General features: G+C 43.3%; 1 protein-coding gene across 2 annotated transcripts in view; it reads left to right on the top strand.

Annotated features, from left to right (window-relative positions):
* The window catches only part of arrb1 (arrestin, beta 1), a 33611-nt gene extending 7054 nt beyond the window's left edge, over positions 1–26557 (top strand). The window contains exons 2-16 of one of the 2 annotated variants that reach the window (XM_036131500.1): positions 9090–9120; positions 11398–11458; positions 11541–11585; positions 11732–11928; positions 13086–13145; positions 13226–13293; positions 13370–13505; positions 13775–13859; positions 13935–14007; positions 16624–16761; positions 16849–16932; positions 17797–17820; positions 17991–18061; positions 19470–19518; positions 26354–26557. In XM_036131500.1, the coding sequence (XP_035987393.1) occupies positions 9090–9120; positions 11398–11458; positions 11541–11585; positions 11732–11928; positions 13086–13145; positions 13226–13293; positions 13370–13505; positions 13775–13859; positions 13935–14007; positions 16624–16761; positions 16849–16932; positions 17797–17820; positions 17991–18061; positions 19470–19518; positions 26354–26366 (1135 nt within the window). In that variant the 3' untranslated portion in view covers positions 26367–26557. Of the gene's footprint in view, positions 1–9089; positions 9121–11397; positions 11459–11540; positions 11586–11731; positions 11929–13085; positions 13146–13225; positions 13294–13369; positions 13506–13774; positions 13860–13934; positions 14008–16623; positions 16762–16848; positions 16933–17796; positions 17821–17990; positions 18062–19469; positions 19519–23396 lie in introns of both variants that reach the window. The other variant, XM_036131498.1, reaches the window with a different exon arrangement.
* Positions 26558–26901: the final 344 nt, after the last annotated feature.

Raw genomic sequence — 26901 nt, 5'->3', positions numbered from 1 at the left:
ACTAAGAACGTAGAGAACATGGACCCGGTTCTGAAGTCCTCACTAAGACAAAGAACCTAGAGAACATGGACCCCGTTCTGAAGTCCTTCCACTAAGACTAAGAACGTAGAGAACATGGACCCGGTTCTGAAGTCCTCACTAAGACTAAGAACGTAGAGAACATGGACCCGGTTCTGAAGTCCTCACTAAGACTAAGAGCCTAGAGAACATGGACCCGGTTCTGAAGTCCTTCCACTAAGACTAAGAACGTAGAGAACACGGACCCGGTTCTGAAGTCCTTCCACTAAGACTAAGAACGTAGAGAACATGGACCCGGTTCTGAAGTCCTCACTAAGACTAAGAACGTAGAGAACATGGACCCGGTTCTGAAGTCCTTCCACTAAGACTAAGAACGTAGAGAACATGGACCCGGTTCTGAAGTCCTCACTAAGACTAAGAACGTAGAGAACATGGACCCGGTTCTGAAGTCCTTCCACTAAGACTAAGAACGTAGAGAACACGGACCCGGTTCTGAAGTCCTTCCACTGAGACTAAGAACGTAGAGAACACGGACCCGGTTCTGAAGTCCCTCCACTAAGACTAAGAACGTAGAGAACACGGACCCGGTTCTGAAGTCCTTCCACTAAGACTAAGAACGTAGAGAACATGGACCCGGTTCTGAAGTCCTTCCACTAAGACTAAGAACGTAGAGAACATGGACCCGGTTCTGAAGTCCTCACTAAGACTAAGAACGTAGAGAACATGGACCCGGTTCTGAAGTCCTCACTAAGACTAAGAACGTAGAGAACATGGACCCGGTTCTGAAGTCCTCACTAAGACTAAGAACGTAGAGAACATGGACCCGGTTCTGAAGTCCTTCCACTAAGACTAAGAACGTAGAGAACATGGACCCGGTTCTGAAGTCCTCACTAAGACTAAGAACGTAGAGAACATGGACCCGGTTCTGAAGTCCTTCCACTAAGACTAAGAACGTAGAGAACATGGACCCGGTTCTGAAGTCCTCACTAAGACTAAGAACGTAGAGAACATGGACCCGGTTCTGAAGTCCTTCCACTAAGACTAAGAACGTAGAGAACACGGACCCGGTTCTGAAGTCCTTCCACTGAGACTAAGAACGTAGAGAACACGGACCCGGTTCTGAAGTCCCTCCACTAAGACTAAGAACGTAGAGAACACGGACCCGGTTCTGAAGTCCTTCCACTAAGACTAAGAACGTAGAGAACATGGACCCGGTTCTGAAGTCCTCACTAAGACTAAGAACGTAGAGAACATGGACCCGGTTCTGAAGTCCTCACTAAGACTAAGAACGTAGAGAACATGGACCCGGTTCTGAAGTCTTCACTAAGACTAAGAACGTAGAGAACATGGACCCGGTTCTGAAGTCCTTCCACTAAGACTAAGAACGTAGAGAACATGGACCCGGTTCTGAAGTCCTTCCACTAAGACTAAGAACGTAGAGAACATGGACCCGGTTCTGAAGTCCTCACTAAGACTAAGAACGTAGAGAACATGGACCCGGTTCTGAAGTCTTCACTAAGACTAAGAACGTAGAGAACATGGACCCGGTTCTGAAGTCCTTCCACTAAGACTAAGAACGTAGAGAACATGGACCCGGTTCTGAAGTCCTTCCACTAAGACTAAGAACGTAGAGAACATGGACCCGGTTGTGAAGTCCTCACTAAGACTAAGAACGTAGAGAACATGGACCCGGTTCTGAAGTCTTCACTAAGACTAAGAACGTAGAGAACATGGACCCGGTTCTGAAGTCCTTCCACTAAGACTAAGAACGTAGAGAACATGGACCCGGTTCTGAAGTCCTCACTAAGACTAAGAACGTAGAGAACATGGACCCGGTTCTGAAGTCTTCACTAAGACTAAGAACGTAGAGAACATGGACCCGGTTCTGAAGTCTTCACTAAGACTAAGAACGTAGAGAACATGGACCCGGTTCTGAAGTCCTCACTAAGACTAAGAACGTAGAGAACATGGACCCGGTTCTGAAGTCCTTCCACTAAGACTAAGAACGTAGAGAACATGGACCCGGTTCTGAAGTCCTCACTAAGACTAAGAACGTAGAGAACATGGACCCGGTTCTGAAGTCCTTCCACTAAGACTAAGAATGTAGAGAACATGGACCCGGTTCTGAAGTCCTCACTAAGACTAAGAACGTAGAGAACATGGACCCGGTTCTGAAGTCCTTCCACTAAGACTAAGAACGTAGAGAACATGGACCCGGTTCTGAAGTCCTTCCATGGTTCCCTGGATCTCAGAGAATAGACTTTAAAATCCTTCTGTTAGTCTATAAATCCCTGAATTAGCACCTAAATCCATCACAGACTTGTTATCAGGGCATCAACCCTCCAGACCACTCAGGTCTTCTGACTCCAGCCTGCTCTGCAGAACCAGAACCAGAACCAGAACCAGACATGGAGAAGCAGCATTTAGTTCCTATGCTCCACTGATCTGGAACAAACTCCCAGAAAACTGTAAAAGTGCTGAAAGCCCGAGTTCCTTTAAATCAAGATTAGATCACATTTGTTTAGGATTATCTAGTTAAACATTTTTTACTGAAACATCATTAATTCAACTTTGTAGTCCAACTGTTTTTAATATTTGCTTTTAGTTTCTATTATTTATTTTGTTTACATTTTATTCCATCTTGGTTTTATTCTGTTTTTATTTTCCTATATTTTAATCATGTAAAGCACTTTGTACTGAAATGTGTGATACAGATAAATTAGCCTTGCCTTTACATCACCTACTACCATAATAACAATAATAGAAATAACATTTACTCCTGGAGCTCCATTTCATTATTGTCTCGGTCTGTCTGATTGTGTTTTTACTGTGTTCATAAATGTTTTCATTTCTGCGTTATTGTGTAAGAAGCCGCATCGTCCCTCGTAGATGTTCACGTTCCTGATGACGCTGATCCTGGGTTCAGGTTCATCGTCTTTTTGCAGCTGGAGGATGAACCTGTAGCCCTGAGCATCAGAACCTTTAGGAGGCCACACATGCTGCTGTTTATGGACCTGCAGTATTTTCCCATGGCTGATCTGACGAGCTGAAGAGAGAAAATCAGAGGAGAAACATAACGGGAGTGGATCAGAGTCTGGGCGTGTCTCTGCGCTCTGGGCTGATCCGACAGAAAACTGTAAATCCTCCAGCAGAGAGACGCTGAAAGGAGACAGAAATATACACGAGCAGCTGAAACTGTGACCGTGAAAGTATATTAATCCAGCATCGCGTCGTCCTTCTCCTGACATTCTGCGAAAAGTTCTGCAAAAATCAAATGTAAAAAGTAACAGACCTGTGAAAGTGGTTTAGAAGAAGCTGATTGGTGCAAAGAAGTCCAGCGTTTAAACTTCTCTAACGCTGTGGGCAAAAACCAAAACTACAGCGTAAACAGAAATATAGAAACTAACAGAAAATATTATCTGAGCTTCAATGTTCTTTAAAACAGCAGAAGATTTTCTCCTGTTTGGATGTTTTAATCTGAGCTTCATGGCAGATTCAGGTGCATTCAGTGATTTAGATCATCCACTCATTTTCCCACAGTTTGGTCTTCAGACGTCGGTGCTGTGAGGAACCAAAGCAGGTTTCCATCTGGAGAACTTTGCTGTAAAGCCTTCCTGCTGTGGTCAGGTTTTACTGCAGGGAAACATCAGCGCTCTGCTGTTACTGTCTGTCACGCTTTTTCAAAGCTGCATCAAACTGCATGAACGCGTCTCTTTTCAGACGAACTGCTTTTGGTGCACATTCATCAGGTTTAAAGTGGCCGGTGTGACTCTGCAGCGTCTGCAGGGAGTCTTCAGGTTTGATTCAGGCTGACACGACAATCGGGCATCGATCCAGCGGTTAGTGCTCCCTCAGTGTCGGGGCCTCCTGATCGATCAGATGAATAGTCTGAACACAGAAGCTCTCATTGATCACCTGAGTGAGCAGATGTAAATACAGCAGAAACAGCCCCAGATTTAATACATAAGACATTATTCACACACTGCAAAAACTGAACTAAAATTAAGTAAAATTTTCTTAAAATGAGTATCTGTCCTTGATTTGAGCGGCTAAATAAGATGATCTGCCAATAGAATGAGAATTTTGCACTTAAAATAGGAACAACTCATCTCCATCATCTTATTTCTAGTGCAGGATGTCTAATTATCTTATTTTAGGGGTCAGAATACTCATTCCATCGGCAGACAATATTTACTTGCTCAAATCTAGGACAAAAACACAAATTTTAAGAACATTTGACTTATTTTTAGGTCTGTTTTTGCAGTGAGCACTTGTTAGTTTATGGGTAACCTGTTAAGCTTGATGGAGCTTGTTTGTTGTGTGCTAGTCTGAGCTCTCAGGCTGGTCCGTGCATTTTTAATTAATAAGGGTGTCTGAGGGGTCACTAAGCTCCAATATGTGTCCAAAGCTAAAATGAATGACGCAGCCTGAAGCTGTGGACTGATGTCAGAAGAGAAAGACGACAGATGGAAAGAATGCTGCGAGGGACAGAAACACAAGCTGTCAGGCTAAATTTATGAAAATGTGTCAAAGATGTTTCATAAAGGTTTCAGGAAATGATTTAAACATGGGAAAAGGAGACACAATGTGACTCATTTAAATCTTATCAGCTTTCAGTGAATAATCAAGTTTCTTACTACACACCCCTGAGGAACAACAAAGTGACCATTAATGGACACTAAGCAGCTCTGGTTCTGTTCATGAACCCAATAAATTTCTAAAATCTTAATCTGAATACACATGATGCTGGTATAGAGTTTAGACTTCTTGTTTTATCTTTAAAGAAGTTTTAGCTGGGATACAACCTGATGTGAAGATGCAGGAAGGCAGAGAGACAAACACAGCATCAGGTTTAAACTTTTTTAATGTTCCATCACTCTGGGTTCTTCCAAATAAAACCAAAGAACCTTCAGACTGATTCAATGAGTGTCAGATTACACAGAAGCTCGTTAGGACCTTTACGTGTTTCACCTCGTTAGGGTTGGTTTCATCCTCTTACAGCCGATCGATCAGGCGTTTCTGCTTCTGGACTACAAATATGGCCGACAGTTTATTGCAGCCATGTGAACCACAGCCGCCTGCTAACCACACTACAAACTATTTCACTTCTCTTCTAACCGTGAAAACAAACGGTGAATAATTTGAGTCTTCTGATGGATCTGATTTTACCAGCAAATCTGCCTTTAAATGTATTTTATTCTCAGAAAGTTGAATTTAACAGCCTGAGCGGTGGATTAGGAGTTTCCTCCTGTTTGTTCTCACTGTCTGACGGTAAAACACTCAGAGGAAAGTCAGGATTTATCTGTTAATAAGCTCTCATTGCCCTCCTGTCAGACGTCAAAGCGGATTGTTGGTTTGACTCTATTTGGGTCTAATGAATCTTTAATGGTGTTTACTGTCTTCTCCTCCTGGGCGCAGCAGCTTTATCTTCTCACTCTGATGATGGGAAGTGTTTCACCACAACAGCACATAAACCCGTCTGACTTAACGAGCTGCGGCTGATCAATTCAGCCTCTGCTCAGTTTCATTTGTGCAGAGCCTCTTCACTGGAAAAATACCTGGACTTTACAGAGAGGACAGGTTACATTAGTCTGTAAATAAAGTGTTTGGTCAATCAAATGTTACAGTTCAGTCCAATCAAAGCCAAGTTAGTGCTGGACGATAATTCAATAATATATGTGGATCTATAGAAAAAGGGTCAATAAAAAGTTCAATAGAATGACAGTTTTCCTTCCTTTTGCATTCTATCATGTAGGTTAATATTACATCATTACATCCTCCCAACCAATCACAACACAGACCCAGGAACCAAGCTCCGCCCCCTTTAGAGTTCAGAGAGCACGTGTTCTTTTTTCTTTTTTAAAAACTTGCTGTTTTGGTAAAAAGTTGGTTGAATAAAGGGTTGAGTTTGAATTCAGTGTTTGTGTCTGTATCTAAAAATAGGTTGCTAAGCAACAGCATAAAATGGCCAAGGTTGCACTTAAAATATATGTTTTGAATTTGTTGAAAATTATCTATATTGATCAATATGTATATAGGCTGCACAGTGGCGCAGTGGGTAGCGCTGTTGCCTTGCAGCAAGAAGGTCCTGGGTTCGAGTACACCCCTGGGTCTTTCTGCATGGAGTTTGCATGTTCTCCCTGTGCATGCGTGGGTTCTCTCCGGGTACTCCGGCTTCCTCCCACAGTCCAAAAACATGACTGTTAGGTTAATTGGCTTCTCCAAATTGTCCTTAGGTGTGAGTGTGTGCGTGAATGGTTGTTTGTCCTGTCTGTCTCTGTGTTGCCCTGCGACAGACTGGCGACCTGTCCAGGGTGTACCCTGCCTCTCGCCCAGTGAACGCTGGAGATAGGCACCAGCGACCCCATGAGGGATTAAGCGGTTTGGAAAATGGATTGATCAATATGATTTCTATTTTAATGTTATTCTTTTTTTCTATATCGTCCAGCCCTAAGACAAATCTACTTTAGTTTTATCCGACTGACAGTTGATCCCAGCAGAGGAACCACGACTCAAACCAATGTTCTGTTTTCTTTGAAAATAAATACATTTTAAACCAGATTCTCTTTAACTTTGAACAATTCATTAAAAAAATTTAGTCCGGTTCAACCAAACTTTAAACCATTTCATTTTGATTTAATCTGACCGTATTAATCATATTAACTGGTAATTTCCCTTTCCTCTAAACAATATTTCTGTCCAGCTCATCAACGGCTGGTTCCAGGTCAGTTTATTTCACTAACTAGACGAAGTTCTTTACATGAACAGAACAGATAGAGGAAGCACATTACTGTGGAGCAGCAGCAGGTCAACGCTGGACTACAAACTTAATCTAATGATGTTTCAACTACAAAGGCTTAGCTAGAATATTAACATGGCGAGTCAGACTGATACCAGAACCAGAACCAGAACCAGACATGGAGAAGCAGCATTTAGTTCCTATGCTCCACTGATCTGGAACAAACTCTCAGAAAACAGGAAATCAGCAGAAACTCTGAGTTCCTTTAAATCAGACTGAGAAACTGTTCAGAGCAGCTTTCAGCCTTGAACTCTGACCAACATGTTGATGTTTATTCATGTTTTCACCTGATATAATTAAATGTTTGGTGCTGGTCTCACAACCAGAGACTGATGTGTTTATGATGTTTTTATGTTTTCATGATGTAAACTTTGAACCGCCCTGCTGCTGAAATGAGCTGCAGATAAACTGGACTTAATAACGTGCAGCTCTCTCCGTTCTGCACATTATTAATCTGGTTCTGCTCCCGTCCAATCCGTTCAGGGAACGGAGGGACATGCAGCAGAACTCTCTGAGCTGATTGGACGAAGCCACACCTAGTGCCCGCCTACCAAAGGTTGGTTTTAGCCAATCACGGTATCAAATAAAAATGTAAGCAGCAGGCGGCATGAGAAACCACCAGAAGTTACGCTGGTCAGTGCGCGCTGATTTAAGTAGTGACACTCATAATAATGGTGGATTCTGACCAATCAGATGAGAGCAGCAGCTGCGTCCTCCTGCGCCGCCATGTTTATGTTGATTCAGCTTTGGCCTCTTGCTTTCATCACAGCTGGTATGTCCCGCCTTAAACCACAATACTGCAACGTGATTGGTCCAAACCGTCTTTGGTTCGGTCCCGAAACGTTGACAAGCAGCACAAGATGCACAAATAGCACAAAGATTCAGATTGCAGGCAAGGTTACAATAAATTACATCATTCTGTAAAGTTTGTCTGTAATTTCTCTTTTCCAAGTCAAACATTTACATTTTATCAGATGCTAAGCACTATTTGCAGACTTTTTAGCTCTCAGGACGAGTTGTTTGGTACATTAAACTTGAACATTATATTTTCTATCTGAATTTGCCTAATTCCGGGTCAAAAATGTCAGAATTATCCAGTCCAGTTCAGTGTTGCTGCTCTGATGACATGAAGCTGAACTGAGCCGGGGTCCAAAACCCGAAGTTCTGTTTACTGCGACGATCCGAAGAACCGAGCACAGAACCTGAGAGGTTAAAGTTGGCTTTAATTGGCAGCTTTGCTCTCCAGCAGCTCGGAGTGATTTGTGAAGTGAAGCTGTGGAGCCGCTCGGCGCTAAAATCTAATTGGAATAATTAGAGAGTTTATGGTGAGCTGCTAATTGTGCACTGAGCGCGCTCCCTGGAGTCCGGGCGGTTTCCTGTAACACGGCGCCCTGATGCTGCTGATTGAGGTGGAAGCTGGGAGCTAATGGAGCCGCAGAAGCTAATTTATGACCACATTAATGGGGGGGTTCCTGTCAGGCACTTTTATACAAGAAGCAAAAAGGAAGCTGATGATGACTGACAGCAGGCGGTAAAACCTTCCCTACAAGCGGAGCTTGGTTTCAAACCTTGCTTTCATCAATCACATTTAGGGCCCCTTGACATGTTTTTGTCCGGGGGGCCGAGAAGAGGCCAGGTAGAAACATTCTGGTTCATTCTCAGAACAAAATAAATTAAAGGTTAACCTGGATAATAAATAAAAGAAATGTTTAATCTAGATGGTAAAATAAAACTAAAAGTATTTGTGGATTTGGAGCTTGTGAACCTGGAGCATTGTGCTGGATTTATCTGCTTCCTGGACAGATTTATAGGAGCTACCGTGTTATTTCATCTCCAAACCAATTAAAGATGTGCCGTTCTGTTAGAATATTTGATTTGGATCAGCAACCAGCCCCAGTGGGAGCTGACAATCATTGAAGTTCAGCTCAGTTTATTTATACAACAATTCATAATTCTGCCCTTACATACATCCCAACTCAGTTCAAGTTAAAAATTCATCGGATTCCAACTGTAGAAAGAAAAGTGCCTAAAGAAGCTCAGCTGATTGCTTTGCAGCAATCCCTCCTTGTCAGCAAGCATGTGGCGACAGTGGTCCGCCGATTGCATCGGGTCTTTACACCCTGGAGGACTTCAGTTCAGCAGAAAGAATCAATAAATAATAATAATAATAATAATAATAATAATAATAATAATAATAATAATAATAATAAAGCAAATCATGAATACAGAACAAAGTGCCCTGACCTGTTTTTGTCTTTCTGTTTGATTTCAGAGTGTTTAAGAAGGCCAGCCCCAACGGAAAGGTGAGTCTTGTTTTTGTTTCAGCACAAAGCGTCATGGAGACGCAGATTCCTGTAGAGAACATTTTATATAATGTTTTTACTGAACTATTTCAATTTAATTAAATTTTATTTATAAGCACCAATTAACACATCAATTCAATTCAATTCAATTCAATTTTATTTATATAGCGCCAAATCATGAAACATGTCATCTCAAGGCACTTTACAAAGTCAAGTTCAATCATATTATACAGATTGGGTCAGATTATACAGATTGGTCAAAAATGTCCTATATAAGGAAACCAGTTGATTGCATCAAAGTCCCGACAAGCAGCATTCACTCCTGGGGAACCGTAGAGCCACAGGAAGAGTCATCTGCATTGTCCATGGCTTTGCTGCAATCCCTCATACTGAGCAAGCATGAAGCGACAGTGGGAAGAAAAACCACCCATTAACGGGAAAAAAAACCTCCGGCAGAACCGGGCTCAGTATGAACGGTCATCTGCCTCGACCGACTGGGGTTCATGTCATCTCAAGGCTTTTTCCAAAGTCAGACTCCATCAGATCCTCCAGGTTGGTGAGAAAGTTTCCTCTCTAAGGAAACCCAGCAGGTTGCATCAAGTCTCTCCAAGCAGCATTCACTCCTCCTGAAAGAGCGTAGAGCCACAGTGGACAGTCGTCTGCATTGTTGATGGCTTTGCAGCAATCCCTCATACTGAGCATGCATGAAGCGACAGTGGAGAGGAAAACTCCCCTTTAACAGGGAGGAGAACCTCCAGCAGAACCAGAACCAGGCTCAGTGTGAACGCTCATCTGCCTCCACCCACTGGGGCTTAGAGGAGACAGAGCAGAGACACAGAAAGCTCAGAAGCTCACATTGACCCAGGAGTACTTTCTATGTTAGAGAAGACAGAGCAGAGACACAGAAAGCTCAGAAGCTCACATTGACCCAGGAGTACTTTCTATGTTAGAGAAGACAGAGCAGAGACACAGAAAGCTCAGAAGCTCACATTGACCCAGGAGTACTTTCTATGGTAGAGAAGACAGAGCAGAGACACAGAAAGCTCAGAAGCTCACATTGACCCAGGAGTACTTTCTATGGTAGAGAAAACTACCATAGAAAGCTGAAAACCCCTCCACCGTTCATGCAACAACTGCCGCTGTTGGTATCAATTAAAACGTCTCTGAAGATGTAAATAAGCTTGATAAACCTTTCCTTTGTGGAATCTGGGGCAGGGGCCAAAGTTTACCTGGCTGAGCTTAAAAGAAATCACACATCATTCATTGGTTGTTCTAGCCGAGACGTATCTATGAACAAACTGAGCTCAAACACAAAGAAAGGTTAAACTCGTAGTATCAGTGACATAAGTCTCTCTTCTTCATCTTTTCAGACATAATCATCAAATTAAACAGATAACATTATTAACTGTGTTATTTACTCATAATGTTTGTATGTAAAATTTGTAATTTGACTGGATCGTCTGAAATAAAATGTTAATTTGTTAGATTGCAACGATGTTAACACCACAACCACTGATTATTCTTTTTAACTTTACAAAGTAAACTTGGCAATTCCTTTACATTTCTCTATGTACATTTTGAAAAATGGTAAAAATGGTAAATATCTTTGCTGAAACCATCAAATCAACTTTGATGTAACCGTCATTCTCAAATAAAAGTGAACATTTTGAATCTGCGGTTAAGATTCTACGCTCCTGATGTAGCAGCGGCTAAGTTCGCTCATGCCTAGGGCCGGCTTAGAATAAGCAAACATCGTTTCATTTTAAAGACAACACAGTAGCATCACGCTTAATGAACTTTGGCTGTTATGCAACAATATAACCGGAGTGGATTTTTTATAAAATCTGACATAAAAAGCAACATCCAGCTGGAATGCAGCATCCTGGACGACATCCTGCTCCTCTGGTCTCACTTTTATTCATAATTCATCCTGCAGCTCGCCATTTCTCCCCAGTTTGTCTCTCAGCCTCAGTCGCCGCTCTCTGAAACAGATTTAAAGAGGTTAAGGATAATTTTCATGCATTCTGGATTTAACTGAACTCAGAACAGGCTGTCTATCTGACCTGCTGGTCATCAGTCAGGTGGGTTCAGCTGATGGACGGCTGACTGATAAGTGATATTATCTGTTACCCAGAGTTCCTCTCTATTGCTGTAGGAGTCTCTAGGAGAGCAGAAAAGCTGAATATTGTCTCTCCAGGAGCTGCAGAGATGTTTTTATGATCTGCTTAGGTCACATTTTTCAAGCCGTTCATTCTGATTCTGTCGTTTTTCCCTCAGCTCACGGTCTACCTGGGGAAGAGAGACTTTGTGGACCATGTGGACCTGGTGGAGCCTGTCGGTGAGAGGAGGTTTTAGTCAGGCTATGAAAATAAAACCTGCCGATCATCAGCCCTTCACGCTCTGCTCCTCTCTTCCTGCAGATGGGGTGGTTTTGATTGACCCAGAATACCTGAAGGAGAGGAAAGGTGAGAAACCTGAGAGTGTTTGAGTTAGCGGGGTTCCTCAGGGAAGGATCTTAAACTTTAAAAGTTCTGGTAATATGACTAAATCCTGCGGCCTCAGCTCCAGAGCATGGATCCTCTAACAGGAAGTGATTTATGTTTCCTGCCAGTGTTTGTCACTCTCACCTGTGCGTTCCGATACGGTCGAGAGGATCTGGACGTCCTGGGCCTGACGTTCAGGAAGGACCTGTTTGTGGCGAACATCCAGGCCTTTCCTCCACTGCCTGAGGAGAAGAAGAGTCTGACTCGTCTTCAGGAGCGCCTGATTAAAAAACTGGGAGAGCACGCCCATCCGTTCACCTTCGAGGTACAGAGATGAAGCTTTTTACACTTACCAGCTGAGTTTGATTTGCTCCTCCAAGTTTTATTCCTTTATTCTCTTAAAATGGCTGCACACTTCTGTGGCCCATTATTTTATACTTAGAATATTCTAATGTGAAGTAAAACATTTGGTTCCCTAACCGGTGCGCTGGCTGGCAGGCTACCAGCAGATGTATTCAGTAAAGAGCAGATCCCTTTGGCGTCTTTAAACCTTCACTGTTCTCTAAAGTTCACAGGATAAAATGGACCAGAATGAGCATTCAGTTCAGCTCAGCTGTGTTTATGTGGAGCATCTCACACCACATATCATCTCACGGGACTTTATCAGACAATACACCCACCTTATAGTCAGGAAAATACATTCAGACAAAATTATCAGAAAGCATGGGATTAATTTCCACTGTTATGCTGATGACACTCAGCTATATTTATCCATAAATCCTGATGAATCCAATCAATTACTTCGACTGCAGTCATGTCTTGATGACATCAAAAGCTGGATGACTTTAAATTTCCTGCATCTAAATTCTGACAAGACAGAAGTTGTAATCTTTGGGCCAGAGTCCTCAAAAAATAAAGTTCTTAATCAATCACTTAATCTGGATGGCATTAACCTGGCCTCTGGTAATAAAGTTAAAAATCTTGGTGTTATTTTTGACCAAGACATGTAATTTAAATCCCATATTAAACAGGTTTCCAGAGTTTCCTTTTTTCACCTCCGGAATATCGCCAAAATTAGAAACATTCTGTCCAGGAGTGATGCTGAAAAACTAGTCCATGCATTTGTTACTTCAAGGCTGGACTATTGTAATTCTTTACTATCAGGTTCTCCAAAGACAAATGGCTCTGATGGAGGAATTATGATTCTGGGATCAGAACAAAAAAAGTTAAAAAACAACAACAACTGGACTTTTTTCCAAAGTTTGAAGACGGTTTGCTTCCCATCCAGAAAGCTTTCTCAATTCAAAATATCTGCAGTGGTGTGGAGTTCCAAGCTTTATATTATCGCCCAAAAAGGTCTTGTTGTGGCTTAATAACATGTAAATGAACCCAAAACTGGTCCGCCCCTCAGCAGCGGGATCAGAAGTTTCCTTTTCCTCGAGTCACAGATGTTCTGGTAACATCATAACGGGTTTGTTCCAGATTCCCCTCAACCTGCCGTGCTCCGTCACCCTGCAGCCGGGACCGGAGGACACCGGGAAGGTACCGTCCTTCCTGTTGGGTTCTCTGCCGTTCTGTCGGTTCTGACTCAGACCAACACGTCGTCCCGTTTCTGTCCTCAGGCCTGCGGAGTCGACTTTGAGGTGAAAGCTTTCTGCGCAGAAAATCTGGAAGAGAAGATCCACAAAAGGTAAAAGGACCCCGGTGAGGTCCGCTGGCGTCCGGGTCGGGTTCTGCAGAGCGGTTCTGAGGTCTCGTTGTTCCAGGAACTCGGTGCGTCTGGTGATCAGGAAGGTGCAGTACGCTCCGGAGAAACCGGGTCCTCAGCCGACAGCCGAGACCACCAGACAGTTCCTGATGTCGGACAAACCTCTCCACCTGGAGGCCTCGCTGGACAAGGAGGTACCACCTGGGGGGCGGGGCCACACAGGTAGACCCGATAAAGGGCGTCCAGGGACCAGGGTCCAACCCGGGGGAAGACCTCTTTAAATGTGATTTGGTTTTTGACTGCAGTCTTCCACCCAGGAAATGATTCATGATAAACTTTGGATGTTTGTTAGCGGCATGCTGCACCGTTTGTCCAGAAGGTGGCGCTACAGGCAGATAATTGTGGACTTCTCCTAACTGGACGGTCCAGATGTGGTTCTGAGGTTCTCTGTGCTCTGTCTCAGATTTATTACCACGGCGAGCCCATCAGCGTCAACGTCCACGTCACCAACAACACCAACAAGACGGTGAAGAAGATGAAGATCTCAGGTGGGCCTCTCAGCTGCTCCCTGTGATTCCCGCGGCGGCCATGTTGGCTCCTGTAACTCTGGTTTGTGTCCGCAGTGCGACAGTACGCAGACATCTGCCTGTTCAACACGGCGCAGTACAAATGCCCCGTGGCCGTGGAGGAGTCGGAGTGAGTCTCATTCAGTCGTCACACCTTCAAACACAGAAGCTCCGGGTCACCTGCAGGTTTCTGCAGGTTTCTGCAGAGCTTGGTGCAAAAACTCCACCAGTAGCTGCATTAAGGACTTTGTTTGGTCCCTTCCAGTTACTCTAGACTTTTTGTTATTTTATCAAAAAGGCAAAAAAACAGATGCAAGGTAAATAATTATGTTGTTTTCAGGTAGGAAAAATAGAACGTTTAATTGGAAGCATGTGGAGCTACTGCCTCCATCAGCCTCCTCATCTCTGCTAGGAAAATGAAGCTCACCATGACAACTAATGGCTTTAAAATCCCTTAGTCATTGGTTACTGTGGTGATTCCCGCCCTTAAAAGGAGCGGGGGGGCTCCACTCTTCTCATCAGACAGAAACACCAACATGTATAAAAAATCTCCTGGTCGTATAGAGAGGGAACCTTCTGGAGGCGTCGTGTCTTCAGCTTTCAACAAGCGGCAGATTAAAGGAAGGAAAAGCGACAGATGGCTGATAAAGGAATAACTGCAGGCATTTATCTCCAGGCATGTGGACGCCGCTCTGGTTAGGTGTGAGAAGGAGCTGAGCTGAAAGGAGAAGCTCTCCATTTACTGATGCATCTGAAGCCTTCAGCGGTCCTGAGGTCCAGGGAGTCCTGGAGATCTGCTCCAGTGGGAGGAGAACCAGGCAGAACCAGAACTCTCAGTGAGGAGTGTCTGGTTTCCGTCCTGGATCTCTGACCCACATCAGCTGAAACGGTCGAATTGATCTGTTAAATGAATTTAGCTGGAAAGACATTAGTTTTTCTGTGGCTCGTGTTAAATGGCCGTTATCTAATTATTCAAATGAAAGCTTGGGCTCAGGAACATTTAGTCACTGGTTACAGACTGAAGAACATCAGCCGCTCATGACGACGCAGCCGGTTCAGACATTAATCTAATCAAGAATCTCTTTCCATGTCAGACAGTTTCCACAATGATTTGATGAAGCACGGTTAAAGCTGGAAACTAAACTGGTCTGCAGATAGAAACAGATCAGAGTCAGAACCTTCAGTCTGAGAAGAAACAGAACTTCCAGCAGTTTGAATCGTCTTGCTGAAGAAAAGATCTGAACCAATGAAACCGCAGTCTAAACACTGCTTACCTTTTACATTTACAGATTTGTTATTTTCATTTATTCGTGACTTTATTTGTCTGGAGAATATTCTCCTCTACCAACCTCTTTGGACGATGAGCCTGTTGCCCCTTTGGGATTTGGTGCTCCAGTGATTTTTCTCATTTCATCCTCTGATATGATGGCGCTGCTGCATGTTGATCATGCATCCAATTCAAATCTATTTTATTTCTATAGCGCCAACACACAACACATGTCATCTCAAGGCTCTTTGCAAAGTCAAATTCAATCAAATCCTCCAGATAGATTGGTCAAAGTAAAATTCAAGAATTTTAGATAAGAAAAGAAGATTAGATATAGGTCTGTAGTTTACTAACTTATCTTGATCAAGAGATGGTTTCTTAAGTAAAGGTTTAATAACAGCTACTTTAAAAGCCTGTGGTACATATCCATTTACAAAGGATAGATTAATCATGTCTAAAATAGGGCCACTGATCAAAGGAAATATCTCCTTAAACAACTTAAATAAACATTCAGGTAGAAGGTTTAGATGAAGCTAAAATGTTAGATAGCTTAGAAAGCTCTACTGCTTCTAAACAGTTTAGGTATCATAAGAGTCGATTGTTCTGGACCGGTATCAGAACCAAAATGAAGGAGGAAAGAGGAATTTTAAGTTTAGAACATACATTGAATTAAAAATGAAAATTACATTTCTGCATTTTTGTGATAGTTTATGACACTGGACATAGCTGATGACCCTGCAACTGTCGCCCACAGTCGCCCCATGCTTTGATAAGATAAGATAAGATAAGATAAGATAGACTTAATTAATCTCACAGTGGAGAAATTCACGTGTCACATCGGCTCAATAATCAAAAGAAGGTGCTAAAAGGAGGAAAAGGTGCATGAGGCATAAACAGTGCATCCACATATATAATGTGGATCGAGAGAAACAAAAATACAACAATGATGCTGACATGTTATAACTACATGCTGCTCAACGTGCCTCAGCCCACTTTAAATGCTTAACAACCATGCTGCCCCGCTGCATGCGTGCCTGACCTTATGCCACACTGCTGCAGCTGCTGCGATGTTCCTTCAGGCCTCAGGAGACCTCCAACACAGCTTTACTAAAAGGATTAAACTCCTCAGCCTCTCTGGGGATTCTCTGGCCATGATCAAAACCCTCAGGGAGTTCTCAGGCTTCCTCATCGTTAGTGGCTCTGTGCTCCTAACGCCCATGCAGACCTAAACCAACACCTGTCTGTCTAAAATCTGAATTATTCTTTATGAGTGCAATGCTTCAGTTCTCAGTCTTGGGTTCACGTTTGTCTGGTTTGTAGCCCAGCCTGCTGGGTTTCTCCCAGTGAGGAGGACTCTGCAGACCAAAGCCTCAACATTTATTCAGAACGTTTTATTTACGAGTGACATTCAGGGGAAAATGAATCCGGAGCTCTTGCAGCGGCTGAGACGTAACCTGAACATGGTCTCTGTGTCTTCAGCGATGTTGTGGCTCCCAGCTCAACTTTCTGCAAAGTCTTCACCCTCACGCCGTTCCTGGCCAACAACAGGGAGAAACGAGGCCTCGCCCTGGACGGAAAGCTGAAGCACGAGGACACCAACCTGGCCTCCAGCACTCTGTGAGTCCCGTCACACTGGTGATGCCTTCGCTGTCGGCTGAAAATGTGAGCGCTGGTGTCTGACCTTCTGTTTCCTCTCCTGAGAAGCCTGAGAGACGGAGCCAACAGGGAGATCCTGGGCATCATCGTGTCCTACAAAGTCAAAGTGAAGCTGGTGGTGTCGCGAGGCGGGTGGGTTCCCTCTGTTTTTAACTTTTTAGCTCTTTAGTTTATTTTACAGGGACAGCAAAAGTTAATAATCATTGCCATGAATTTATTAAAGCAAGCCAAAAAAAGGTACTTTTCATCCGCAGCCTCTGGACAGTAGGGTGGGATTGGAACCCCCAACTCTACTGATGGGACATCTTTTGATTAGAGTGAGGATTCAGGTCCTCATCAGGGGAACATCTGTTCTCTACCCTGGGCTTCATGGCTGTTGCTCTCCGCTCAGAATCAGTCAGGAATAAATGAAGGAAAACCGACTGCAGCTGTAACATCCTGGGTCATGTTTCCCCTGATGTGTTGCTTATTGGAAAGCTGCCATAATTTGATCCCATTCCTTCAGTAGAAGCTGTAAAAATGGCCAAAGATGGTTCAGTTTGACTGATCCAGCCTGATTTCCCAAACATGGCTGAAAACTTTGTGCTTCTTAGTCCTCAAACAGCAGCACATGTCCAAAGAAAAGCAAATATTTCTTCTGAAACTATTAATTAGGACCACTTTGAAAGACCACAGGACTGTCGGTAATTTAAAGGGAAACAAGGACTGGAAGAATCTCCTGCGTTTCAAGTGCAGAAAATAGGCCACACATTATTCAAATTTTATCAACATGAAGCTACGGTTCTAGATCCGTTCAGAAGAAAAATGGAAAAACCTCCAATATTTTACATGCTTCCTTTGGATAAAGAATGAGCTGCACACTATACATAGATTACAAACTGCATTAATATGATGTCGGCATATGTGACCAGTGATAAAATTACTGTCACTTTAAACAGCTGGAAATGATGGGCTGCTTCTCTGCAACTGATGCTGTTAAATATTTATTGATTTCAGGCTTCTCGGAGATCTGGCTTCCAGGTAACCTTTCACTCTGTCACACATGAAAACACGCTGAGATTTACAAAAGGTCACATGTGGATATGTGTCGCCTTCCTCGTGGCGACACATTATTAAACGTCGTTAATGAATCAGCTGTGGATTGGTGGTGTCCTGTGAGCCGTAACACACCTGGATGGCCTGTCTTTCAGCGACGTCTCCGTTGAGCTGCCTTTCACATTAATGCACCCGAAGCCGTTGGAGGAGTCCATCTACAGAGACGGTGAGTCGTCTTCAGTTTCCTGTTGCTAAAGAACTCCTTTAGATGTTCTCAATGAAAGCATTTTAACAACCTACTAAAGTTCTCCATCATGGTCTGGATTATCCTGCTCGTTTACTATACGTCCAAAACAGGCTAACGATCCCGGACAAGCCCCCAATAAATCAGATGACAAGCGGACGCTTCAGTGAAAGCCTCGTCTGCTCACCTTAAAGGCTGAATATCAAAAGTAATTTCCATCTGATACAGGTTATATGGTGGTTGTAAAGGTTTTAGTGCTCATTATATGAACACATGAACAGGTAAGCCTGTTGACACGGCTGAGGTTCTGTCCTCAAACATGGCCGCTAGTCTCTGGTCCACGGCATGTTCTGATGTATGATGGGCTGTAATTTTATCACGTAATATGATGCGTCATATTGGAAAGCAAGGGTGGCACCATCACTGGTAATACTGTGATATCATGTTATTACACTGAAATATACTTTGTTTTACTTGGCTTTATATATTAAAACAAAGTGTAACTTCCTGTCACCAATCAATGTCATTTTGGTTAAAATAAAGCACAGCTGCCTGATGATGATGATGTAGCGCTGCTGTGTAACTATGAGGGTGGGACAACCTCCGTTATTTTATAAATCTTCAATCTTTGCCAGATAATTATTGCATGTTCTGCGTGTGCAGTTCAGCTACAGGTGAATCCAGTCTATATCTGACGTGAAGAGACGCGCTGAGGATGTTTCCCACATCTGAGGCTCCAAAGGTCAAGTTTTTGTGCGCTAGCAAATGAGCTAAACCTTTAAGTTCCTTTAAACCTCATAAACTTGTAAAATCTAACTTCCACATTGATTCTAAGTTTCTTTTAAGAAAGTTTTGCCACCCATTAAAACTTTTTAGAACCAACAGTATAAAATTAGCAGTATAGAAACTATTATTAACTGTCTTGCAACCTTTTATCGTGCTAAAAGTTGTAGATTATATTTGTCAGGTCCGCTCTACTTGTTGGCGGCCATCTTTCCTGCCAGGGACTTCAACCAACAGCTCAGTTAAAGGTTTATCCTCAGAGGGAAGTTAGATTTAAAGATGCAGGACCTCAGATATCCTCAGGTATATATCTTGTATTTATTGTCTGAGTTAAATAAAAGCTTCTGTTTGAGACTTTCCATGAAAGCGTTGACTTCAGACGTTTTAAAGGGAATGTTGAAGCTCAGGTTTCACGATGCAAAAGTGTCAAACGAGCTTCTCTGACCCAGAACAGCTTTAATGTCTGACTTGTTTTAACGCTGCTGATCGGGATCCTGCCAACAAGGCCAACTTTGTCCGACCTCCTCATGGAGGAAGCGGAGAGCGGCGGATCCTGTGTTCAGTGCTGACGACACCGCTCTCACTGCCTCTTTCTGACTCTCCACAGCTCCGGATGAAGCTCCGATCGACACTAACCTGATTGAGTTTGACACAAAGTAAGCAGCCGTACCCCCCCCCCCCCCCCCCCGCCTCCACCTGTCAGTCCTCATCAGCTGCCTCTCTGATTGGTTGTGCTTCTCATGGACGGTGCTGGCAGCAGAGAGGGTTTCCTCTCGGCCCGCTGGAGCATTAGCAGCGATGGAGCCGTCTCCTGAGCCGGAGCCTTAATGCATCCTAATGCGCGCTGCTGCTGGAGCTGCAGGAAATGGGCTTTAAACGGGAAACTCTTCCTGCTGTCAGCAGCCACTCTGGACCTGATTACTGCCATGGTTGGGAGATTGTTTTAAGACACTATCAGGGGGGTTGTCCCCAGAAGGATTCAATGCTGGTTTTATTTTCAGCATAAATGGACTTCCTGGTGTTTTCTCTGGAAGCCTTTTAACTGAAGAAGTCGTGACTCGACCTCATGAAGTCTACACATGAATTAGTTCTCAGATAAATGTTGAAAATAACCAGATTCTGGTGTGTATGGTACATTTTCTTTGACTCCAGTCAGATTCATGGCTTGCAGTCTCTCCCACGCTCTTCTTCTGCTGTTTTTACTGAAGGCTTCCCTCTGAACCAGGGGAGTCAATACAGTAAAGTGCACATACCTCCATATAATATAACACCTGACACGTCTGAACAGGAGTCAGAAGAAGCATTTCTGTGTTGGTGAAATTAGAACCCAGCCTCTCATCAGGCTGGACGCTAATCAGATCCACAGACATCGATTGCACTTCACTTGCTGTCTACTTCCCGAGTTGCTCTCATCAAACTTGTTTTTTCTGGGCTGAAGTAAGAGAGTTAATCTAAACAGACTCAGAGATCAGCAGGTGTTTCTCAGAGAAGAATCCATTGTGCATCCAAATTATCTCCTTTTTCTTTCTCCTTTTACAACTCACCGGCCACTTTATTAGCAACACCTCATCAATAACGTGCCAAGACAATCACATAGTAGCAGTTCATTGCATGTAGGCATCTAGCAGAGGTTAGGGTGAGTTGTTTAAGTTCATAGCGAGTGTCAGAATGTGGAAGGAATGAGACTTTCAGTGATTTTTAAAGAGCTGCTGATCTGCTTAAATCAGCAGGTTCTGGTAGATGTGAAGTAGCCGTCTCCTTCAGAAACGCCTCTGACTCCCTCAAGATGACGGAGAGTCAACTGTAACTTTGAATGCATTGAAGGTTTCCAGAACATCGTCACTGAACACAGAATGCACTGATCCTTGTAGCAGATGGGCTACAGCAGCAGAACACCCAACCAGATGACCCTACCATCTGCTCAGAACCAGAAACCGGGGCTTCACTTCACACAACTCACCAAAACCTGAAAACGACAGACTGGAAACATGTTGCCTGGTCAGATGAGAGTCTGTTTCAGCTGCAGCGTTCAGACCATAGGGTCAGAGAGGTTAGAGTAAACATAGATCCTTCCAGCTGTGTATCAGGGGTTAGGGGTGGTGGTGTGAATGGCATCTTCTCAAAGCACTTTGGACCCCTGAGTATCAACATGTAAACACTACAGCCCAACCCGAGTTCTGTTGCTGAAAATGTCCGTCCCTTTGTGATCACAGTGTGACCCATCTCTAATAGCACATTGTCACAAAGCTCACATCATCTAGGATTGGTTTCTTGCACATGATCATTTCACTGTATATCCATGAGCTCCACAGTCCTACGATCTCAGTCCAGTAGATCACCTTTTGGGGCGTGGCAGATGGAAGATTTGCGTCAGCCAGCAATCTGCAGCCACTGTGTGATGCTGTCATGTCAAAATGGACCAGAATCTCAGACTAATCTATGTCAGAGACAATTTAAGGCAGATCTAAAGGCATAAAGGGGTCAACCTGCTACTAACAGCATGTGCCTAATATAGTGGCCGGTGAGCGTGTGCATCCATAGATTCAGAATCATATATTTCTGATCAGTCTCAGGCTGTTTCAATTTAAAATCAAGTAATCAGAGTTAAGGCTGGTGCTCCACAAAGATCTACTCTTAGATCCTGGTTCTATTACTACTTTTTTAATCAGCGGCATGTTTTATTGTAACATCAGCCTGCAAATGTTAGCATGTATGCAAATAATACTGTGGTTAATGCACATGGTGGAGGTAAGAGGGCGTTACAAATGAACCTAGTGGGGAGTGGGGTTGTTTGCAACCTAATGTGTCTGTATGGTGTTCCACAAGTCACTCAGTTCTGGTGTCGAGCCACATGTAAGAAATCAAATCAGCAGAATACGTGGATTAATTTAATTTTATCAAACATGTATTCAACCAGAAGAGATGACTGAGAACTTTCTCCTTCACAACGCCAACCTGGGTCTACTTGAAAATGTTTAAAGAACTGCTGGTAAGAAGGCTTACCAGTAAAACCATCTCAAATTAAGAAAAATTATCTAATTTTATCATTAAAATATTCTCTAATGAGCATCTTTTAAGCCTTTACTCCTCTGTGAACCCAGAGGAACCGCCTCAGTGTTTTCCTAAAAGGTTAGTTGGTTTCTGTCGTGACTTCATGTTAGTTTCTTCTATAACTGAGGCACACAGATGTATGTAAATAAAAGACAAAAGGCATGAAATATCTTTAGATCTACAATGGAGCCCATAATTATTCACACTTCTGGTGGAAGTGGATTTTTTTAAGTTATTTAAATTTACTCAGAAGATTTGTTTTCTGACAGGAAATCACACGTTTCTCCAAAACATCATAAGAGAATGTAGTAAGGGTGCCGTTGAGGAATATTGAACAAAAATTGCAGTTTCCAACATAATTAATACTCTTATCAATAATCAAGGAAAAAATATTTACTGAGCAACAAAACAACTAAATGCCCATCAGAATTGCTCCCCACGCTGATTCTCTTCCAGATTCAAGTCGGGCGCTGACTCAGCGTTGCCAAATCTTTGAGCTGTAGGCTTGGACCAAGTGTCTTTTCTAAATTGCCAAATGTTGCCTTTTAGTCTTGATGTAGTTTTCTTTGTTATGTTTGGATTTATTTTGATTAGGTTGCACATCCCATTGGCTTAAAAACATGCCTGAAGCATGATGCTCCCACCACCATGTTCACCGTTAGAGATCCTGCTCTCAGGGTTGAATGCTTCTTCCTTTTTCCGTCTAAAGAATGCATCAATGTGGCTGAACACATGCATTTTGTATTAATCTGACCACATGACAGAAGAGCAGAAGACCCAGAGATGTTATAAAAGCTAAGCTTCCCACCTGATCTGCATCAGGGACTCCAGCAGCACATAGGGTTGGGTTGTCTGCATTAAGACGTTGTTACCGGAATGACCCGCGTTTTATAGGATGGTGGTCCTCTGACTGTCCTTCACTTCTTGCATCATTAGTCTGTTTTGACTTCCTGCAACGTACTTTGGGATCATTGTTAATAACAGTTGTTACTGTGGTCACTGGAACTTGAAGACATTTAGTTATGACCTTAAGGCCCCTTCCTTGAGTTGCGAGCAGCCATGAATGACTTGCCTGGTTTAGCCATGATTTGCTGCAAGCCAACTGCAGAAAGCTGCTGTTTTTACCCTGAAAGTGGTTGTTCTTGATAAATTGTTGGTTATTTGGTGTTTTGAATGTTGTAGAGCCTTGAATTTCAACAAAATCTGATTATTTCGATTGAGTATGGGTGATTTCTGGCAAGCTCATTGGCATCAAATCTCTTCCTTGGCCATTGACCCCACATCTATTTCCTTTCCAGTTAGAGGAGGAAATATTTCTCAAACTAAAAGAGATCTTTAGATCTAAATCTGCCATGGGTGGGAATCATTTTGGGCGAAACTGTCAACCATGTGTTTGCATCACCAGCAGAGAGGCGGTTGAGCATAATTTTAAACGCTGTGCAGACGCTCTGAACTAACCTCAGTTACATTCTCCATCCCCCAGTGACGATGACATCATATTCGAGGATTTCGCCCGCCAGCGGCTGATCGGCGCATCAGACGAGAAGGAGGAAGACGAAGAGCCGGTGGACTCGCCCAAACCCGACGACAGATAAAGGCGACGGGCGCCACCGCCTTCGCTGTTGTTGTTTTGCTGCTGTTTGTAGTGTGGAGATGGCAGAGGTTACCTGTAGGCCGAACCACAGTCTGGACACCCTCCAAACACTCGGTGGTGGCGTGTTTGTGTGTTTGTTCATGTCAGTCCTCTCTCTGCGTCCCGCAGGGTGTAGAATACCGCAGCCTTGTGTTGTCAGGCCGAGCCCCGGCAGGAAGTCTGAGCCGGCGCTGCGGCGACCGCTGGAAGCATGCCTCTCTTTGTTCTTCATATTTCCGTTAGGGACCGACCAGGAGTTGAGTGGCGCTGAGAGTAGCTTCAGTATTTTATGTTGAAGGGTCTTTGTAAAGAAAATCACTGCCAACCTCGGATGATTTGCAGCGGTGCACCACCAGATGAACATCAGGGACTCCAGACGGTTACAGACTCAGCGAGAGGACCAGGAACCAGTGCATGAAATATATTAAGATTTTATAGTTCATCGTGGTCACAAATAGTTAAGTTAGCCTCGATTTGTTGTTACATATTGATCATTCTCCAAATCATCATCATTAGTGTTAAAGATGATTTTCCAGTCATTATCAACAGAAGATGAGCCTCATTCAGAGATCACTATAACGCAGATAACTGATCCACAGAGTCCGGTTGGACTTAACGGTTATTCTGACAAACCCAACCATGGTTCTGACCTACAGGTTGAGACTTTATTACCAGATCAGCGAAAGATGGCCTAATTAACAAGATTTATTTTATATGGTTCCAGCTGGTGTACGGACCAATCAGCCATAACATTATGACCACCCTAATTTGATCAGGTATTTTGCCCACAGCTGCTGGATTGGATTGCAATCTGGAGAGCTGGAGGCCAGGACATCTTCTCAGACTGGTTGTCCTGTTTCTGAAACTTCTAACTGGTTTCTTGTAGTGTGTGTGCAGTGTGAGAGGAAGCATCACCCTGCAGCCCTACAGGGAATGCTGGGGGGGGGGGGGGTGCTCCTGTGTTCTTGGCAGGAGCTTCAGGTGGTAAACCTGGGTCAGCATGGACACCCTGAGTGGTCTGCTTTTCTCTTTGGATAGGCAACAATGGCCAACCTTGGTTGTCCACGATGCTTTCTCTGGTTCTTTGGTTCCTTTGTTGGCCGAGGTCTTGTGTGTCCTGGCAAGGCAGAGTGGAGATGCTCTACAGAATCACAGCTTAGATCCAGATGTCTAACCATCTTAGTTTGGTTAAAAGTAACATCCCTAAAATGCAAACCACATGTTTCTGGTTCCTAAAACTTCAAGGACAAGAAGATCTCCTACAAACTTCTTCAAAACCAGAGAACCAGCAATCAGTGGTCATAATGTTATGGCAGATGGACATCCTTGTCGTTATGCATATCATGGTTGTGTCTCATAAAAGGTCCGACTTTCATGGTCATGGTCCACCTGGGTCCATCCCGTCTTCTATTGGACCATCTTCATCGGCCAGCTTTGAAGACCGCTGGGTGCACCACAGTCCTGTAGACTTCTGACTGTTTTGTAGCTCATCACCATTTCAACTTGTTTCCATTGGCGGCATCATGAACCGTTCTGTGGAAAAGTAGCAGAGCTTTGTTAAACCTGCTGTGGGTGAACAAAATCACTCCAAGACCTCCTTAAAGTCTCATCCAGGAGGTCCCGGAAGAACCCAGAAGAACATCTAAGCTCTGCAGGCCTCACTGCCTCAGTTAAGGTCAGAGATCATGATTCAAACAATAAGAAAGAGAGACTGGGCAGTAATGGCATCCATGGGAGAGATCCAAGGTCAGAACCATTGCTGAGCCAGAAGAACACAAAGAACTCATTTCACATTTACCGAAAAAACAAAAACATCTTGATAAGCATGAAGTCTTTGGTCAGATGAGACACTTCTGGACCTTTTTAAAAGATGGACATCCTGTAACAACTGCTGTAAAACTAACAGCATTTCAGAAAAACAGCCTAGCGTAGAACATGGTGGTGGCAGTATGATGGTCTGGTCTCACTAAAAGAAAATCCTGACGCAGATCCTCGAGGTTCAAACTCACTGCGGTTCCGCAGCAGCACAACGATCCAAATCATGTCAGCAGAACCACCTCTGAATGGGGCGGCCTAGTCAAAGTCAAAACTACAATCTGGTTGAGATGCTGTGCCATGACCTCAAATGCTAATGTTGAAACATCCTCCAATGTAGCTGAAATGAACTAATTGATTTAAAAGACTCGTTAGAAGTCAGCTCAAACTCCAGTAAATAGATCCAGGGTGTGATTACTTCTTCATACATGGCCAGGGTTGGTTGGTTTGATAAAATCGCTTTCTGCGTTTACTCTGGTTATCTTTGCCTGACATTAAAACGTGTTAAAACATTTGAAGCACTTAAATGTGACAGAAGCAGAAGGAGGTAAAATAAAGCATAACTGCTTTCCCACAGCTCTCTGCATTTAATATATATTTACTGCCACCTTCTGGTGGGAGTCTGTAAAGCAGCTAGAGCAGAGGATCAAATCTCTTGAAATTGCTTTGACAGGTTTTGACAATATTATGTATAAAATAAATAATATATATTAATTCCTAAAACCGTAATTTGGCCCTGGTATCATTTCCAACATCACCAGGTTTAGTTTAATCTGCACACACCTGCTTTATTTAAATAAAAACTACAGCGTTGCTGCTCTGAACCTGGTTTGTTCCTTTAAAACTCATGATGATGATGAACTGCTCAGCGACGGTGTTACGTGTTAACAGAGTTAGTCACCCCCGTGGCTCTTTAATGGTGGTTTGTGTTTAATAGCAGCTGATTTGATTAGAAGGTCTGATTCCTGAACTTTTGTTTTCCTGATCCGAAGGCTGACGCCGTGAACAGATGTGTTCCAGTCTGTGACACTGGAAGACACCAGTTTGTCTTCACGATGATGCGATGCGACAGGATGAGGAAGAAAGGCATCATATCTCTGTTTATACTTCAGTTCGGGTTGTCTTTTATTTTCATATTGTCAGAGGAAACTTGTATATTCCCCACAGTCTCTTTATTAAATACAACATTGGAAGCTGTGTGTGTGTTTTTCTCTGTAAGTCATGATGAAACTGTAGCACTAGTTAGTCCCACTTTATGACACAAAGCTGTTTAGCTCATTTTATTGCAGTTTTTATGTATTTCTCTGATCCTGCACAGCTTTAAAATCTCTCATTTGTTTAGTCTCATCCCTATTTCATTTGTCCACTCATGAGTTGCTGTGAAATATAATTTCCTCTGCAGGGGTTTTATTACACAGCGCTTCTCTGGACATTTACAGGAGAACTGGGCTCAGTGGAGCAGTCACAGTTTCAGCGTAATAAACTACGTGCACAATTATTATTATTATTCATGAGGATTATTTGTGTTCATCCTATCTGC

The sequence above is a fragment of the Fundulus heteroclitus genome, unplaced genomic scaffold, assembly GCF_011125445.2.
Source record: "Fundulus heteroclitus isolate FHET01 unplaced genomic scaffold, MU-UCD_Fhet_4.1 scaffold_44, whole genome shotgun sequence".
Classification (NCBI taxonomy): Eukaryota; Metazoa; Chordata; class Actinopteri; order Cyprinodontiformes; family Fundulidae; genus Fundulus; species Fundulus heteroclitus.
This window is presented reverse-complemented; position numbering and strand designations above follow the sequence as displayed.